At 36.8% G+C, this 19,769-nt stretch overlaps 1 protein-coding gene across 13 annotated transcripts in view; it reads right to left on the bottom strand.

The window, feature by feature from the left end:
- Positions 1-19,769, bottom strand: part of LOC143250516 (uncharacterized) — a 71,164-nt gene that overhangs the window by 33,909 nt on the left and 17,486 nt on the right. For 6 of the 13 annotated variants that reach the window (XM_076501166.1, XM_076501167.1, XM_076501169.1 and 3 more), the window contains exons 2-4: positions 10,524-10,599; positions 7,784-7,935; positions 2,435-2,547 (exon numbers count right to left, since the gene is read on the bottom strand). In XM_076501166.1, the coding sequence (XP_076357281.1) occupies positions 2,435-2,547; positions 7,784-7,877 (207 nt within the window). In that variant the 5' untranslated portion in view covers positions 7,878-7,935; positions 10,524-10,599. Of the gene's footprint in view, positions 1-2,434; positions 2,548-7,783; positions 7,936-10,523; positions 10,600-19,769 lie in introns of those variants that run through there. The other 7 variants (XM_076501174.1, XM_076501168.1, XM_076501176.1 and 4 more) reach the window with 2 other exon arrangements.

The raw sequence follows: 19,769 nt of genomic DNA, 5'->3' as shown, positions 1-19,769 counted from the left end.
ATGGAAAAGGGATGCCTGAAACTCAGATACTGAGGAGACTGAAAACCTGTTTTTAAAGGAAATGAAAAAAACTCAGAGACACCAACAACAGTTGGACAAGAAGCCAAAACCTCCAAAGCCAGGGCCCAGATGCAAAAAAAATTCCATAACCACTGATACATAGCCATGACTAAAGGGAATGAAAATTATTTAAAAGTAACTGACCTATGAAACAAGATCTCCTCACCAGGAATCAGACAAAAGCTGGGCATGAAGATGAAGGATGGAAAATGTGGAAAGCAGAATGGGGAATAAAGAGAGAAAGAAGGGGGAACAACCATAACTGGAGTAAGCAAAGAAATCATGGTTGGAAGAACTAGTAAGGAGCAATAAGAAGGACTATATTTGAAGTAATCAGAAAGGAAAGGAAAAATACAGAACTTGTTCAACCAATCCTGGATGAAGGCAGTTATAGCCAAAACTCAAGGATAAGGGGCAGGGAACTAAAAAAAAAGTAACTGGTGACTGAGGGAAGTGGTAAATACATATATATGTGGGGTATCCACCACCAAGCCACTAACAAAACAAGGGAATGGAGAAACCAATGAGTCAGGTAAACAGGTCCGGTCAAGAAAACCAATCCACCACAAGGTCGAAAGCACCCAGTAAGTGACATGACATTAAACAAAAGTGATGCTAGTAGGCCAAAAAACAAAAAGAAGATCCACGGTGATAAACACAGTGATCTTGACCAAAAGGTTGTTGGTAAAAAAAAATGATCCAAAGCCCAACAAACAGCAAAGAGGTTGAGGACATTGAAAGGAGGAGAACATTTCACTACAACCAATGACATGAAACCACATGGTGGTCAAATGGAAATCTGGTTGCAGATGAGAAAGCAAGACATCTGTCAAAGTATGAACTATATCCAACTACCAATAGAGATCAACCATTAGATAGGAAAGAAAGGAGATGAGAGAATCCAAAAGATCCCAAACAGGGTTTTACTGATGATGGATAACACACTGAAGGGACATCATATGAACCCAACTAAGGGATATGAGAGGAGCTACCCTCAAAAGCAATAGAACCTTGTGAATAGAACATGAAAGAGCAGATAGAGCATTCTGAATAGCCTATACCATATGGTTGGGTCTGAATGAAATGGATGTCGAAAAACACACCTAAATGAACAAGGTACTGGGTAAAACTCACCAACTTGATCAATCAACCCACCCAAGTAGCTTGGACAAGGAGCAGGTAAGTATAACAGGCTAATTTCTGTTAGGAATGAGCAGGAAGAAGCCAGTCATCAATGAAAAGAGCAAGAGAACCCTCCACCCACCCCAACTGCTGAGTGACACTAGATATCATACGTGGAAGAGGAGAGACCTTACTGCCCTCCATGCCAGAAATAACATTATAGGAATTCATAACATAATCAGCTTGCCAATTGAGAGATAATGTTTTTTAAAATATTATTATTGTTATTGTTATGAAATCAACTAGATAACTCAATAGCATTCAAAGTATCACCAAATGACCATAATACTGGGAAGCCTGTTAGAAACACTTTGTTAAGAAAAAAATGATAAATTATCTGAATATCTATCAGGATAGAGGACACATTGATGTAGGTGGAGAATATTACAGGGCATATATAGCCAAGAGCAACTGTGTGGAGTGTAAAAACACTGAAGGCAGCTAGAAAAATCAAACCAATACTTAGATGGTCAAAGGAAGAAACATTGGCAAGTTATTTAAAACATGTCAAAAAACTGACAAAAGGATATCAGTAAACTAGGTCCTCACCTTTTAAAATGGTGATACCATCAGCTTTGTCACACTACATATCACATTTTTTGATAACCATATTTTTGGTTGAGATTAATTCATATCTATTAACTATAATTTAGTTTTTTGGAATAACAATATCTTTGAGAATTGTTTGAACAGAATAAACTTAAAAATAAGGATTTGACGCATTGGAAATTTTGACATCACCTAGGAACCTTATTTGTTAAACCTTACTATATAAGTTTACCTGAAATCTTGATATGGATAAAAGTTTCTGTAGCTTTCAAAAATGGTATAATTTAACAAACATATTCAAAAGTGAAAAGAATGCCTAAAAAAACTATTTAAAACATACCTACATCTATGGTGTATTCATAATTTACCTTAATATACCATTAGATTCCTTTGCTCATCCTACAGGAATAGTGTATAGCCAGTATCTTGATAAAACACAAGTTACTGTTCAAAATAAAAATACTATTTTGACTGTACACTAACTCAGACAGATGATTTTGTAAAATCATTAAAAAAAAGGGAAAAAAAGGAAACTATAAGATATTAAATTTTCAAGGCAAATGATTTTCATTAAAATGTCATAATCATTTCTTAATCATTTAACTGATTAAAAAAACTGTAAACATTTCAATCAACTCATTACCTCAGCCTTCTCTGGTACTTCATCACTATTCACTTCTTGCTCTTCTTTTATGACACATAAGTTGAAAGCTGTATGTGAAGACCTTTCTTCAAGGAAATCAGCTTCTACTGTTGCTGAAGGTATAGATAATATAAATGAATATACTTTATGCATCACTATCATAATAAATGTACACACAGTGAAATGGCATATCAACATTATGTGTGTGTGTATTTTGGTACATTAAATATTTTCATTTAATTTATTACCAAACTGTAGAAAGCGCAAAAGTAAATAACTGGCATCGTATATTTTGTAGAGATGGGCAATTAATGGAAATTGATAACCAGTTTTTATATGCACAACTTATAAAGTTGGAAAAATTAAAGAATTCATGAAATTCAATCATGAAACTAATTGATTAGGCTAAACCATCGTGAATTAATAAAAAAATAATAACCGAGAAGTTATAATAGAAATATTTCAATTACACAGATAATTGATGTAATTGAAAACATTAATTTCATGACTTGAGGAAAAACTTTATTAATCAATAATTAACTGTAATTGGTTAATGAAGCCACTGATCTTTATATTTTACTTCTGACCAGAAGATCCTATCAATAATAAGAATAAACATTATAAAGACGACAAACTGCTGAAACAGTGAATTAAAATGCATATTGCATAAAGTTTTTCAGGAATAAAAGGCTTTAATAAACAATCACAGCTATAATTTTCATATTCTTAATTCTTACTACAGTATTTGACCTTCCTGTAAAATATTTTTGAGGGTGGGGATTCGGTAAAATTCTGCAAATTATTTACGATAAGTTCAATACTTGTGACAGGGATATTAGTTTTAGCAAATATTTTCAAATAGCTACATCATACAAAAATAGAGATGTTACACAGTAAATAATTTGAAACATATACCATCATGTCATGTTTATAATACACAATTAAGCCATGTTATACATGTTATTAAATAAAAGATGTATGGTTTCCATTTATAGTTTTAAGTTTACATTTTTCCTTAATTGAAAACATATTTCCAATAACACTTACATCCACCAACACTATACCTACTCTTCAAATTCTAGGTTTTCAGCTTTGCCCATCCAAGCATTAGAGTTTTTTCTTGCTTACTCTGGTCTTTTATACTCACTTAAATGCCTTTAGTAATATCCTATTTATCTACATCAATGTACCCTCTATCTTGGTATTGTATAGAAGTACTTTATTCAGATAATGTTACCATTTTTCCAAGACAGACACCATCCTCATCACTAAAACTGGCTCTTAGTGGAAAGCAATGGTGAGAAAATATCAGTAGAAGAAAGTACTATTGTAAATAAATTTTCAATTTAGGAAAATATGAACTTTCAAAACATACCATCTACTGTCACTATAGCTACAATCCTACTTTGAAAAGGTGGAGTGGCAAGTGAGGGCATTATCCATACTTTAAAGCATCTGCATAAATGAAGGGTATACCAAGATATTGATACCCGAGAAGGAGAACCACACCATATCTAGAACAGGTATGCTTTTCACCAAGAATACAGTTCTTGCATCAAGGATAGAAATATTAAATGAGTGATTATCACTTTCGGACAGTCTTAACCAGACAGCAGATGTTAAACAACTCAGGTTTGGAATTAAGGATTTGGTCCCTATATCCTATGTTGGTAGCTAGGGAAATTGGACCATAATGTTATGTACAGATACAAGTTTGATCAGATCACAACCTGTAGCTATGGAGTGAAGTATTCCAAATCACTGGAATCATGATGACAGAGTAAGCAACACTGGAGTGGAGAAACTTTTTCCTCAACCTCAAGAAGTCTAAAAGGCAACACCCCAAGCTTGAAATGACAGGATTGTGTATTAATTACTCAACCAAAGGCATAGAACTTATCCAGTCAGGAATTATGAACATCCATCTTCATTCCCCAGCCAATTTGTCAAGAAGAATCCCACTTGTCCCCAGAATTATGGAGAAAATGGGGAATACTGTGCTCAACCAAAGACCCAGGATGAGACCACTTTGAATTCAAAAGTACGAAAAGATAGTGAACCTCCTTCCATGAACAATATCTTAAACTGATACTGATCAAAAACAAGGGCCAAGCAGCACACAACTGAATAGCTTCATATCAAAACTGAACCAATATTATGAGAAGACTCCTATGTAGGCTAGCGCTGGTCCTACTGACATCTGGGAAAAACATCCAGGGACCCATAGAGAAGGGCCCCCAACTTCACCCTCTTTTTCAAATGTGGAAAAAACTCACTCAAAATCTCTAACTGGAAACTGGGTGCAGTAAAGACTCACTTGCTCCACTAGTAGAATCTGGAGGGTAACGCATGTTGGGAAGTCCCAGAGAACAGTGCTCTGGAAATGGTGTAATAGGTGACTAGAATACTGTCTCAAAAAAGTGATAACATTATTTGAATGAGATGCTGATATACAATATCTGAATAAAGGGTGACTGACATAGGTAAAGAGGATACCACCAAAGGCATTTGAATGGAGTATAAAAGACTGAAGCAAATAAGAAAGCCCAATGCTTAGATGGGCAAAGCTGAAACTGTGGAGGTTGAAGAATAGTTATGATGTTATCAGATGGTAAAGGCTTTCGGAATAAATTTTCTTTTATCATTTTATAGTTAATTTGAATATTAATATTGCAGTATGAGAGAAAAGAAAGTTTCATTTTGCCAACAAAGCTGCTATATTAGACTTTGCACACATCAGGCCTTGACAGTCAACAAAACTGCTTGAATAGGCAAAGAAAAACAATGAAAAGAGATGTTACCAACAGGTCATACCAAGCATCATTTGCAGAACATCATTTTGCCTCATTATATTCTTATAGGTTTCTTCTTGTATTATTCTGAAATGTCATGAAGCACCGTTTTTCATAATGCTTTCACAATCAACACTGGTGATTTTGTTTTATGGTCAGCAATGAGAAAATTTGGATCATCTTTATACTTTTTTCAGCAAGAGATTATTTCTTTTTTCCAGAAGTAATACTGCAATATGCAAAAGTATTTTTTTTGTGTTCAACAACAATCTCTCATATCAAAATGTGAATATCTGCCATTTTCTTCCTGTTGACACAATCAGAGATTAATAATTAAATTTTTTGTTATGGGTTTTCAATGAGATACTATTTGAAAGCTAACATTGATTTTTGATCACATCTCCTTTTTTGTTTTCAACATGTCATCTTTAGTTAACCAAATTCATACTGAAGTTCTAATATGTAGCCTGTGTTGATAAATATTAATATCTCCATTTCACTCATTGCTTTAAATGCACAAGTTGTATCACATATTTTCTCTTCTTTTTTTTTTTTTTTTACAAAATTCCATTTTTATATCATTCTCAGTTTTAGGTTTAATTTTTTTTTTCTCTCTCTCCACATTTCATGAGTGGTGGTCAGTGAATCCATGCCAGAACATCCATTAGTGTTTCCAAACTTCACACAAAACTTTGAACTGTCAACTTTAATACTTTGACCCAAATTTTATTGCCATTTCCCATCATATACACAACAATCCTTACTGGCACCACTAACCATGCTCTAATTATGATGTAGGACAATGAACAGAAAAGATGAGCCATTTACATATAACAAAGGGTGGTTTTTCCTAATCTATATAGCAATTCCAATGCTTTTAATATGGTTATTTGGTAGGCTTTAAATCTGAATAATGTCTTTTTATGTTAAAAATTTTATAAGATTCTGATTATATTGTTTGTTTCAAAATATATATATATTTTTTTTTACAAACATCAACTGTAAATAATTTTTAAAATACTTTTATTGCTAGTATCTTATACAGCAAATACACAAGTTAGCATAACCTTATCTACTATACAGGTAAAGAGCCACTCATCTCTCATACAGATATCTTAAAAATTGTAATACTGATCAACAGATAACTTGAATGAATCAATGGTATTTTCTTCCATGAAAAGCAAAACTGTCTTTTTAAAATTCTTTCAGCCATATATATGTATAAAATGGATGATGCACTACTTTGACCATATGATTAGATTTTGAGGTAAGTTGGTAGAGATTGTGATGAATAATAAAATTGAACTGGGTACACTCACTCCCAATACTTGGTATTGCTGGCACATGAGAATCATAATCATTGACTAAAATTCCTCACTACATTTGCTTGGTTGATAAAGAGACAACACTGATGCAGCATCACCAAACTTTGTCCATTCGGAACCCTCAGCTACAACTCTATAACAATTCATGTTTTATCCATAGCATATTTCAAAATTTGAAAATGCAAATAAAGTTTGTTTCAGTTCAGCAGGTTAACATAGCCATAAGGAAGAAGTTAGTCCAAAAATAAGAGCATAAATTCATCATAAAATTCACTGCCTGTACAATAACAATTATTAATTTGCATGGTCATACAGTTGGCCAAGTAGTTAATGCATTTATTTGTTTGCAATTCAATCAGCTTGTTTACTGACTGTTTAGTGAAGAAAATCTGCAAGTTTATTTGATAGTTACACATAAATTGGTTTTGGAGTTTGTTTTGAAACAATGTTAGTGAAGTTAGGTCTATCATTAAATACTACCTGTAGCAAATATAACTGAATAAATTAATCAATTCATCATTACTACACTGAACAGACTTTTTTTTTTATTATTCTTCCAAATAATCCAAAACAATCCATTCAATGATAGAACACACTACAATAATATTTAAATTTATCTTTTACATCAAGTTTTGCCTATTATATATGAAATAAAAAATAGTAAAAATTAATATGTAGATATGTTGTGGTACTTTGTTATAACACAAACTACTAGCAGATGGGAGTTCATAAAACTTTTAACACATCTGGTAAACAATCAGTTGGCATATAAAAAGTCTCCTTTGGGGGGGGGGGGAAGCTGACTGACATTAAACAGTAATCATCATAAATAATGCCAAAAGACAAGCCTTGTGAAAGAATAATAATGTAGTAGTTTGAATTATAAAAAAGTGCGTTATTTCTTTAGCTCAGTTGAATTAGCACCTGTTTGGCCTGAAGATCTCAGGTTCAATTGCACTCAATGATAAAGTAGAATAGGATTACCATGAAATCAGAAGTTTCAAGTTTTCCACATCCTAAACTAAGCATTAAACAAAAAAAAGCATCCTGATTTTATATGAGGCAGTACCTGAAATAAATTTCTTTCTGTATTAAATAAAAAAGTTCCAATCAACGATGGAAAATTTCAACAAGTAGCTGAAGGTGAAAAGGCAACATTCATGCTATTTTTAAAAAGAAAACAAATCTTAGAAAGAAAACAATAAAATTAAATTCTGTAGATGTGCACTTACTACTGGATGACGTGAAAGTTTCTCCTTCATTTTTCACCAATTTGATATCCAATAAAGCATCCTGTTCATCATCGGAAAAGGGTTCAACTTTCATCTTTAATACTTCTATGGTTACTTACGATTTACATTCCCATCTGAAGCTTCCAGTTAGTCTATAAAAAAAAAGACTGAGAATGAGAACTTATATCCTTCTAAAAGGTTGATGTAGTCTTCAAAAAAATGTAAAATCTCAAGACATACATTATGCTAGTAAATTTGATGTCAATACATAAGCTTATATTTTTATATTAAAACTTACAATTTCTCTTCATTTTATATGGTTTAACTTCTTAGAAAAGAAAAATGGTGAAGCATTACCTAAAACTGTTTTTGAAGTAAATTTTTTACAAACCTTAAGTATGTATATATGTGATGACTAGCAAATAGGGTTATACCCCACTGGGGATTTTTTTTCTTTCAAATATAAAATTATCCTGAAGCATAAAACTATATAATACAATGAAATACTAAATTATATATCATTATTCAATGTTAGACTTGAAATTATTTGTGGTTTTAATCTTTCATTCATTCCAAATTAATGTTCTTTTAATTCAAAACTATTAAGTCATTATTTTTTAAGTTAAGAAGCTTGTGACAACATAAGCTTCTTAAAAAGACAAATCTGATTTAAGTCAAAAAATTAACTCAATACTTGATAATCTTTCTATACTAAAAATGTATTCTTGTTCATTGCTGCATTCTATAAGCAAAACACATTTCATGCATGTTATAAGCCTTGCTCTCCCACGTACCTTATAATCATTGTGCTTGAACTACTGTATGGACTGGTGTGAGGGTAAGAAATAAGTTTCCTTTGGAGATAACAGTTCTGAGGTGTTCTTCAGATGTTTTCACACATGAGAAACTGCACCACTTCTCTAATAGGTATACTCTGTGTCCAGTATGAAAAGTGTCACATACAGTAGTGGAAAAAAAATAGGGGCACAAGCAAATGGAAGAGAGAAATGGTTGAACTGGAATCTGAACCACAGTGTAGCATAATCTCAATCCTATGGAAGAAAGATCATAGAAGCAGACAGTAATATAGGAGTAAGCTAAAATGGATGTGCTGCAAAATGTAGAGTGGCTAGGGCACAACATACCACATGCAGCAGGTCAACTCCAGCTCAAAAGCATTTGGTATCAGGAATATGGCCTCCCATCCATGGTAGGATGAGAATCCACAATGTCTTCATCTTAATTTCAACAGAAAAGAGGTATTTCCTGTGAAAACCAATCTATAAAATGGGTATGTGTATGTAAATTTGCAACTAACGATATATCGAGGAACCTTACATCCAAATGACGGCAACTGTGCATGCATCAGGCCACATCAAATTCAAACAGACTGGCACTCCAGCATATAACATTATCCTTGGGTCACCAAACCTTTAGGTGGAATGTAAAAGTGAGAACCATCACTTCATTCAACATTATCATTCATATAGGATTGCACAGAACCTGGAGTGAAACAACACCCTCAGGATCTCACCATATAAAAGTGGATGGCCTGTAATGAGAAATATAACCACCTCGCCTATACTGAGTTAGCTTGTTTTGAATATTGTGCAAAGCTACACGAGGGCCATCTGCACTACAGAGGTGGTGAATTGAATGAAAAAAAGGAAACACAAGTAACATGTGTGTGAAGACTTATATGAATTGGTTTTACTCAAAATCACAGAAATCAATATCCATGTGATAGTAAGATGAAGGATTCCCACCAAAGGGATGAACTACAATGTGATGGATCAAGTTCAAAGCAATATCATTTTCTGGAAAGAACCACAGAAAGGTTGGAGTGCCATAGTAGCCTCTGAGTTCTACAGCATGAAAGCAGTATGCATCCAAAAATTATAATCAACCTCACTCTCCAGATAGAACTGCAGAGAAGCAATGGACATCAACTTCTGTGACCCATTGCACTGAGCGTATTTATTAGCAGACATGAGCAACATCATTCCCTTGGATAGGAATGTACAGGACTGTACACTGCAAACTTTTGGGTCCCACTGCATTAAAGGGGATTACCTTAACCAATTATATGCAACTGCACCCTCCAGACAGAACTGCACAAAAAACATCAACCCTTTGAACCTAATGTAGAGATGAAGCACACTACTGGAGGACCACATGCTATCTACACACCACTGACTTATTCTCTCTACTGAATGGATTTTTATCTTTCTGTTATTTTATGATCACATTCAGAAAGTTACTTCCATGATCCACCATCCCAACAGCTTAACTAGAAGAATAAAATGGGATAAAACATGAGGAAGAGTCCATAGGAATGTCACAGACAGTGCAGCAGGTGATCATGAAAACCCGATTTTAAAAAGAAGAGTGCTCCTGATCTATTCAATAAAAGATACAACAGGGATGGGCAGCTATCCCCTTCTGCTTTATCTGTTACTGTTACATCCATAGGTTGGTACATTTTAGAACAGGCATATTATTAAAGCAAATATAGTGACAGAAACCCACTAGTGATCTCATAGAGTATCCTATCTCAGCATTGTGTATTATTGGCAATGGGCATATTGTATTTTATGATTTCAACATGATCATCCAGTATGAATTCAAGATATATAAAACATACATGAACAGGCCACACTCACCACATGGCAGGATCTTTAATGATAAAAAAAGGAAATGCACTGAAAGAAATTAAAATATATATAAAAAGTTAACTTACCCAGTCACAGCTTCACTGAAGTCCAAAGGATGAGAACAGGTAAAAGACAGTACATCGATATGGAACAAACAGTAACCTGATGAAAATAGAGGGAGATGAATGTATGATATGCAGTTCACATTTCCAACTAAAGAATTTCCTACAATTTACAATAGAGGTAAGACACCAGGGAAAAAGTAAGATGCCTGATTTGATGCAACAACACCAGGAACAGAATTCAGGAAGGAGGAAACAAGCATGAATAAGTCATTGAAATCAAAAGATGAAGCTAACTGGTAAGGGTAGAAGGAACTTGCAAGGGGACGAAAAGTTGTAACAGAAAACACAGAAGAAAGCTGTGCAAACTGTGAAACAAAGGGTCATAAATATCTATCCAGATCAGGCCAAGATTGAAGGAAGAGTTTTCCTCATGTGCTATTGAAACAGCAGGGAAGAAAGATCTATTCACATAACTGAAACACAATTGGTACAGTGTGTGAAATGTCTACAGTAAATATAATGGACTGACAATCCCCACATCCTAACACAAGTAGGAAATAAGTTGTAAGAGACAAGCAAAATGAAGAATAGGGTAATAAAGGTTCAAACACAGGTAGAGTAAGGCAGTGGAAAAGCCACACTGGCATCCTAATGTGGAAGAACTGCCCAACTAGGAGGTCTATAAATCTAGAAGAAACACAACAAAAGGGAGAGGTAGTAGCATAAATACTAATGGTACTAGGAAAAATGGAAGGTGTTTGATAAGGCTTCCTGATAAGCAATCTTTTATAAGAGGAATAGTTGTTCAAAAAGGGGAAGAATACCAATTAAAAGACCAACAGGAAAAGACATTCCATTTAAACCGAGAGTGCTATTGTGAAAGGCCAAATGAAATCTGCTAAAAAGGAAGTGAACCATTGTGACAATCCAGAACTCCATGCAAACACCCTTATAAATGCCAGGCATGAAGATGGAGAGTAGGAAGGGTGAGATGAATTATAGGTGACTGAGGTTGGCATAGAAAAGGAGTGATATGCAGTGTGGAGCCAAAGTAGATGAGAAAACTATGATTCATTCAGCCAGTAAGGAGCAATCAGAAGGATCTGACACAAAGTGGCATGGATGATCAAAATCACTTGGTGAAGAAGTCAGATGAGAGGATAAACATAAAGGTAGCATTTGGACCAATTCTGGCTAAGCATATCAACAATTAGGACATGTTAATGAACAAATGGAAAAGAAAAAACTGTGAATGAGGAAAGTGGCAAATGCTTCCAGGTAAAGGGCACCCTAATGAGAGCATAGTAAGTGGAAAACTTGATGAACAAGAAACCATTTCATGGAATAAAGTTTATCTGGTCTGGAACGGTGACCTGGCACAAGGTTGAAAGCACATGAAAAATTACATGCAAAGAAAAGTTTCTTAAGTGTGTGAGCCCCTCACCAAAAAGCGATCCAAGGTTTGACCTCAAAAGGAATGACAATGGTTGCCCCCCTTGGTAATTGATATAAGCGACCACTGTACAATTTTGGAATGGATCATGACAAGTTGATTCTGTACAAGAAGAAAAAGTGATGCAAATCATATTGTACTACCAGAAACTCCAAGATGTTGAAACAATCAAGACCTCACAGTCATAGATCATTCTCTAGAAGTCTTCTGTTGATCAGCTCACACTCTAAACCATGGAGAAAAGCATCTGTAAGGAGATGCAAATCCAAATAAAGTAGAGGAAACTACACATTGTATAATAATTTGGTCTTGTTCAACCACAACACAGACTGTTGATGAGGAAAGAGGAAAGGTAATGGTAGAATCCAAGGGATAGTGAGCAAGATCCCGTTGGTCATGCAGAGTCCCTAACCTAATAAAGTTCTTATTTTTACATTTTAGATACCTTTATCATAGCAAATATAATGAAAAACAATGACACTTAGCCCTTCGTTTTTATACTAATGATAACAATGCACTAAAGTTTTATGTAATTACATAATACACCAGACAATACAGAACAATAACATGTAAAAAACAGATAATTTCCTCTAATCATCATAATTTTTCTAGCTTTCTAACTATATAAAAAGAGCTATTACAAATTCATCCAAGGTAATCTTTATCTTTCTCATACAAACAAAGTTTGTACTAACAGAGATATGGGCAATTCTTTCAAAAAACAATGTGATGTAATACATCATTTGATAAATGAAAACAATGGTTTTCTATTGGTTTTAGATAAAGCAGAATTAAACATGAGAGAGAAAAATTAATAAATCCTCAAAGAGAGGATGTGACAGGTAGTTGTGAGAAGAGAAATCTGATTTTCTATTTGATGGCTCTGTAACCAAGCAAAATTGAATATTATAAAAAATATGGTTTGTCTGAGAATTGATGATTTTATAGTGAGTCATTTACGTTGAACCTCATAAGAGAAACCCCAATACAAACCTCTTAGTGAACAAACCAAAGATAACACCTTGACTGATGAAAGGTAGGAATAAGGATATAAGCATTCAAGACATATACCTTCATCATCTATAGTCCTGGAAAAGAATTCCACCTTTAGCATGAGTAGGACTCTGTGTTAAGGTGGGAAACATCCAAAAGTTGGTTAAGGTGGAATAGACTGAGCATAAGATGCCATACCCCAGTTTTCTTGAGTACAACAAACAGCCACGGGAATGGTGGTTGACAGACTCAATAGTTCTCAGTAATAGAAGAAACCACACCACTTTGAATAGACACTGACTTGTAGTAGGACCTTGAGATACCAGAAAGGATATGGGTACTGAAGACAGTGAGCGAATGGAAATAAATTATATGAAAAGTCCTTTGGACAAAACCTGGAAAACTTCAGGATCAGCAATGAATTCCTGCCATAGAGTGACAAAATTGGCCAACCAATCCCCTACTGGACCAGAACTCACAGGACAGTCCAGTGCTATGAGAAAGCACTGCCTGAACTGCAGGCACTGATGAAACCTACATCAAGAAACACAACAAAGGGTTGGTTGGTTGATTTTGTGTTTTATGGCACAAAGCTGCTAGGCTATCTGCACCAAACATCTGGTAAAAATGTAAAAATAAATTAAATGTAGTAAAATACATAAAAAGAAATGAGGGTAAAACAAAACAGCATTGAAAAACAGAAAAAGCATAAAACCAATGTTGACACCTAGTCAACAATGTTAAGAGAGAAAGCAGAGTAAGAGAAGTTGTAAAGGACTTTCTCTAGCATAATGGTAACGATCATAAGCCGTCAGGAAGACTAACAGGTAAGTACGAGTACCACCATCAGTTACCTGAGGTTGGCCTTTCCAGTCCTGGTTCTGGGTTATTTGTCATAACAGCCATTATCAACTGGTAAAGTAAGAAAAGTTTTAAAAGACATGTAGCAAAATCGTAATAATAATTAGCCAAATGTCCAGTAAAAAGGTAAAAGTAAAGTAAATGAAGTAAAATACATAAAAGGAAATGAAGGAAAAACAAAACAGCAATTAAAAACATAAAATGGCATAAAACCAATGTTGACATCCAGTCTACAAAGCTCTAAAGGACTTTCTGTAGCAAAATGGTAATGATCACAACCGCCAGGAAGACTAACAGGTAAGTACAAGAACCACCGCCAATCACATGAAGTTGGTCTTTCCAGTCTTGGTTCCGGATTATGTGTCATTATGGCCAGTACCAAAAGGTAAAGTAATAAAAGTGTTAAAAGACATGCAGCAAAACTGTAATAACAACTCCCCAGATGACTAATGGGTAGTTCAAATGGACAGTTCAAACAGCAGCGTTAGTCACCTGAAGTTGGCCTTTCCAGTCCTGGTGTCGAGTTATTTAATGATCTGGCCATTTTCCAATTTCAAATTGAACTAGAGAGATTGAGAGTCTTAAAAGGGAACCACAATTAAAAAGGTGTAATGAATAAATATCAAACACTTAAATGTGATTAAAAAGATTAATAACCATTAAAAAACTAAAAACTTTATCAAGGTAGACAGTGTCACTGTAACCAATAACACTGTCCAATGTTGTGGACAAACCTTGGGACAGAACATTTTTAAAATAGTGCTGTCGTTGAGAGTCGTAACAATGGCAAGAAAGTAAAATGTGGCTTACAGTGATTTGAGTGTTACACAATCTAGACACTGGTCAAACAGTTCCAGATAAAAAAAAAAATGATGAGTTAAAAAACTGTGACCAATGCGTAGTCTAGTTAGAACAACTTCCTCCTTCCGAACCTTACGAAAGCTAGACGGCCAAAGCCCAATATAGGGTTTTATTTGAAAAAGCTTGTTGTCGCTTGCTCACTCCAAGTGGACTGCCAGCTGGCACGGAGCAGAGCCTTGAATACAGGACCATAGTCCATGTACGGAACAGGTACAGTGGTGACAGTGCCAGAGTAGACAGATTTTGCTGCCGTGTCTGCAAGCTCTTTCCCACGAATACTAACATGGCTTGATATCCAGAAAAACTGGATAGAAGATGTTAATGAGAAATAGGCCAGTCGGTTTTGAATATCAGCGAGAACAGGATGTGAACCAACGTGAAGTGATTCCAGGGCCAGAAGAGAACTAAGTGAGTCAGTATAAATAGTGCAGTTGGAGTACTGCTTAGCTTCAATATGATCCATGGCAAGCGATATGGCGTACAGTTCAGCAGTGAACACCTAACCACCTAACCGCAACAAACCATGGCAGAGCCCAAAGAGTTACCTGATTTGGAACCATCCTTATCAGTTGGAATGGAAAAATTGTTTGAAAGATATTCAGTAAATAAAAGACGGTACTTCCAATCAGGAGTATCAGCTTTTCTCAGATGACTTAAAGAAAGGTCACATTTGGGGACTGTAATAAGCCATTGTGGGATGGACTGAACAGTGGATTCTGCAATGTTATTCAAGGACAGACCCAATTCATCCAATTGCACCTAGATGCAAAGGGCAAAAGGAGCAATGGCAGATCGTCTGTTCTGAAAAAGTATGGTCCACTGAGAAAAAAAAACACATCCCTTAGTGAAATGCTTTGGTAAGGAACAAAGTTTCGAACAATATAGTAAAGACAGTTGCAAACGGCAAAGGTGCAGAGAAGGTTCATGAAATTCTACGTATAAGCTTTGAAATGGGAAATTGCAGAAAGTCCCAGTGTGGAGCCAAAGTCCTTGATGATGAATGGAGTTCAGCATCATTAAGGCAGAGGGTCTGGCAGAGCCATATACCAGTGATCCATAGTCAAGTTTCAATCAAATAAGAGCACGATATATCTTTAGCATAGAATGTTGATCCACTCACCAAGTGGTGGAAGAAAGGACACAGAGGATGTTCAGCGCTCTTGTATATTTGACCCGTAGCTGCTTTAAGTGTGGTATAAAGGTCAGCTTACGGTCAAAGATAAGCCCCAAAAACTTGGTCTTAGGGACCACTGGCAGCGAAACTTCACCGATACGAAGTTCAGAATCAGGGTGAATACCCCGTTGGGGGCAAAAGTGCATGCAAACAGTTTTAGAGAGAGAGAAATTAAAGCCATTCACCATGGTCCACTTCAGTACACGATTAAGGGCAGTTTGTAGTTGCAGCTCAATATATCTCATGTTTGACGAATGACATGAAATGTGAAAGTCATCAGCACAGAACCTGTTCGCAACAGCGTGAGGGAGTTGTTCAGTGATGGCCTTAATCTTTATACTGAAAAGTGTGACACAGAGAATACAGCCCTGAGAGAAAAACAGGAAAGTATCAAACGCACATGAACTTGGAATCTCCTGTCCATTAAAATATTTTTAATAAAAATGGGCAAATGGCCACATAACCCATATATATGGAGGTCTCACAAAATGCCATACCTCCATGTTGTGTCATAAGCCTTCTCAATGTCAAAGAATATTGAAACAAGATGTTGTCATTTGAGAAAGGCTTCTCTGATTGACATTAAGTCAAATCAGGTGGTCCATGGTGGATTGCTGTCATCAAAACCCACATTGGGTGGGTGAGAGGAGGTTGTATGATTTGAGACACCAAACAAGATGACCATTAACCATCCTCTCTAAGGTCTTACAGAGACAGCTCGTCAAAGCAATTGAACTGTAGTTTGAAGGAATCTTGGGATCTTTCCCTAGCTTAGAGAAAGGTAAAATAATAGCCTGGCACCAGGCATCAGGAAAAACATTCTCCTGCAAGATCCGATTAAAGACAATTAGAAGGACATCAAGAGAAGCAGGAGATAGATAGTGCAGCATGTCATAGTGTACATTATCAGGTCCAACAGATGTACTGCCAGACTGATGAAGGGCCATTTTCAGTTCCACCAGTGTAAAGGGATAATTATAGTCAAAGAGACAGTCAGTTCAAAAGGAAAGAGGTGAACGCTCTGCCCGAGTCTTGATGGCCAAGAAAGTGGAGGATCAAGCAGAATTGCTAGATACCTGGCATAAGCTTTCACATTGAGTATCAGCGATGCTCCGGACATCAGCCACCTCCTAACCATCAGAGAGTAAGATCGAGAGGGAGGCAGAATTGTAGTACCTACTGACCTTTCGAATCCTGTCCCACATGACCTTGGAACTGGTGGTAGAAGATATGCTAGTTGTGAACTTAATACAAGATTCCTTCTGGCTTTGACGTCTTACCCACCTAGCATGTGCACGGGCCCGTTGGAAAGCAATGCGGTTCGAAAGTGTGGGATATCTACAAAAAGTATCCCAGGCCTGTTTTTGAGCCTTCCATGCCATGTTGCAGGCAGGATTCCACCACTGATGAGGATATCATGGAAAATGTGTCAAGGTTTGAGGAATACAGTCAGCAGCTGCTTGTATAATACAGTCAGTTACTGCTTCCACACAGTCATCTATTGATGGCTGACTCATGATGGCAGGATCAAGTTCTGTGAGAGCAGTGAAAGTGGACCAGTCTGTCTGATCCAGCTTCCACCGGGGCACACGGGTAAGGTGGCATTGACCATGGCCAGTCTCTCTCAAAAGTATACGATAATGATCACTGCCCAGTAAATTATTGTCAACCCTCTGTGAAAAATGGGAGAATAATGAAGGGAAGCAAACTGCAAGATCAATAGCAGTAAAGGACTGACTAGGTGCATGAAAATAGGTGGAAGAACCAATATTGAAAAAAGATTGTGATCAGAGAGCATATGCTCTACAGAGCGACCCCTCCTATCAACAACGGAACTTCCCCAGAGGGGATGATGTCCATTAACGTCCCCCAGGATTAGAAAGGGAGACGGCAACTGTTCAACGAGAGCATCAAAGTCTGATTGATCATGTCTCTCTCCAGGGAACAGGTAGAGAGAACAAACAGTGATGGTATGACCCAAGGAAACACAGATGGCTACGGCCTCCAAGGGTAGTTGAGTGACAAAGACAGGGTGGGCGCATGCCAACCAACCAACAGTGCCACCCCTCCATGTACTTGCCCATCACACAGCCTGTCATTTCTGTACAGAGAAAACTGCTGAAAGGTGACTGTATCGGCAGGTTTCAGAAATGTTTCTTGTTTGGATGGTAGGAAGCAATCAGTGTATTGATGTCATGCAGATTAGAACATGAACCTCGACAGTTCCATTGTATCAAGGTGGCCATTTTTAATGACAGGTAGGCAAAGTGGCTGGAGAACCCTTCTGTTTATGACAGCATCTTTTTTCCTTACTGTCCTTATTCGAGGGAGGTCCTTCGACCTCCATGGATCCTGCCCTGGGTTCATTGGGCAGGTCTTTGCTGTTGAAAGGGGATTCCAGTGACTAAGGACACAAACAAATTATTTTTTGCATCTTGGGGTTGAAGAATAAGATGTATCTGAAGAAATGCCTGTACCTGAAACCAAAGGATGTGGATCTTAGGGTTTGTTGGGCTGTATGGAAAGGACAGATATAGGTGTAGAAGTTGATTCATTAACTTTTATAACCATGGAGGTCAAAAGACTTTTCATTTGTTTGGAGAATGATTCTTTTGGAGGCACAAAGAGATCTGTCTGCTCTCCCACTGCAGTTGTGGAATGAAGTGCAGCAGCATACGTCTAAAATGAGGTGGTGGAAAGCAATTTTTGAGCCTCAGGATAAGTAATATTATCAATCCTTTTTAAATGCTGCACCTCTTTTTCTTCCAACCATTTAAGGCAAGAATGAAAGTAGGATGGGTGAGAGCCTTTGCAGTTGACACAATGTGGGTCCGTGTCACACTCACAAGCATCATGGTCCTTGCCACACCAACAAGCACATGTCAAGGAACCATGACATGACGTCTTTGAGTGGCCGAACCTCTGACATTGGAAACATCGGGGAGGGTGTGGAATGTACAGTCGTACCCTGCAATTCAGATAACCTGCCTTGATGGTGGCAGGTGTACGAGGTGATGTAAATCTCAAAATGAGGATATTTGTCGGCAGTGTAGCTCCATCTTTGCGAATGGAGTTTCGCCTCACTGCAGAAACTCCTTGGGTGGAGAAACCAGCAACAATCTCTGACCCTGGGATATTCTTCAAATCCCTCTCAACATTAACTCCTCCTGATGAATTCAAAGTAGCATGAGGTGTAACCTCTATTGGTATATCTCCAATTGCCTTTGAATGCAAGAGGAGTTCACTGTGTTGAAATGTGGATGCTTCCACCAATATATTACCAGATCAAAGCTTCTTTATTGACTTTGGAAAGCCAGCAAGTCCCTCTAGTCCCTTCTGAATGAAAAAGGGAGACATTTGCCCTAAAGGTTTGTCTGAAAGTGAATGCAATATAAGAAAATGAGGTACAACAGGTGGTACAGGTGGTGAGAATCTTCAAGACGTGATCGTTTACCTATAGACTGTTTTTTTCACTATTTTATTAAAATTTTTAATTGGAGTATCCGTAATAAAGAAAGGGAAATTTGGTGCCCACTGAACCCACCCACCATGGAGGGGACACACTACAATATCAAACAAGGACACTGCAGCAATGCCAGGGTTTCATGAGCACAATACTCAAACACCAGCATCAGATACAATGTCCACAACACCTGTTGAGAACATCTATCACTGGTACTTGGTTGACTCTAGCCCAAGTAGACCAGCCGACTGACCCAGAGGCTGCCCGTCTACAGGAATTCAAGGCCAAAATGGTGTGTTAGGGTTGGATCTCTCAACCACCAGGATCCTCTCCTCCCCTTCACGGGTCGCCATGCACAGCAAACACGTGGTTGGATGTTTATATCCCAGAGGAGGTAACCAGAAAGAACAGATCCTTCCCTGGGAGGTCCCCTCACCATGTACAAGAATCAACACCGAGGGG

The sequence above is a fragment of the Tachypleus tridentatus genome, chromosome 5 (genome assembly GCF_004210375.1).
Source record: "Tachypleus tridentatus isolate NWPU-2018 chromosome 5, ASM421037v1, whole genome shotgun sequence".
In the NCBI taxonomy this organism is placed as follows: Eukaryota; Metazoa; Arthropoda; class Merostomata; order Xiphosura; family Limulidae; genus Tachypleus; species Tachypleus tridentatus.
Note: the sequence above shows the minus strand (reverse complement) of the source record. Positions and strands in the feature narration are given on the sequence as shown.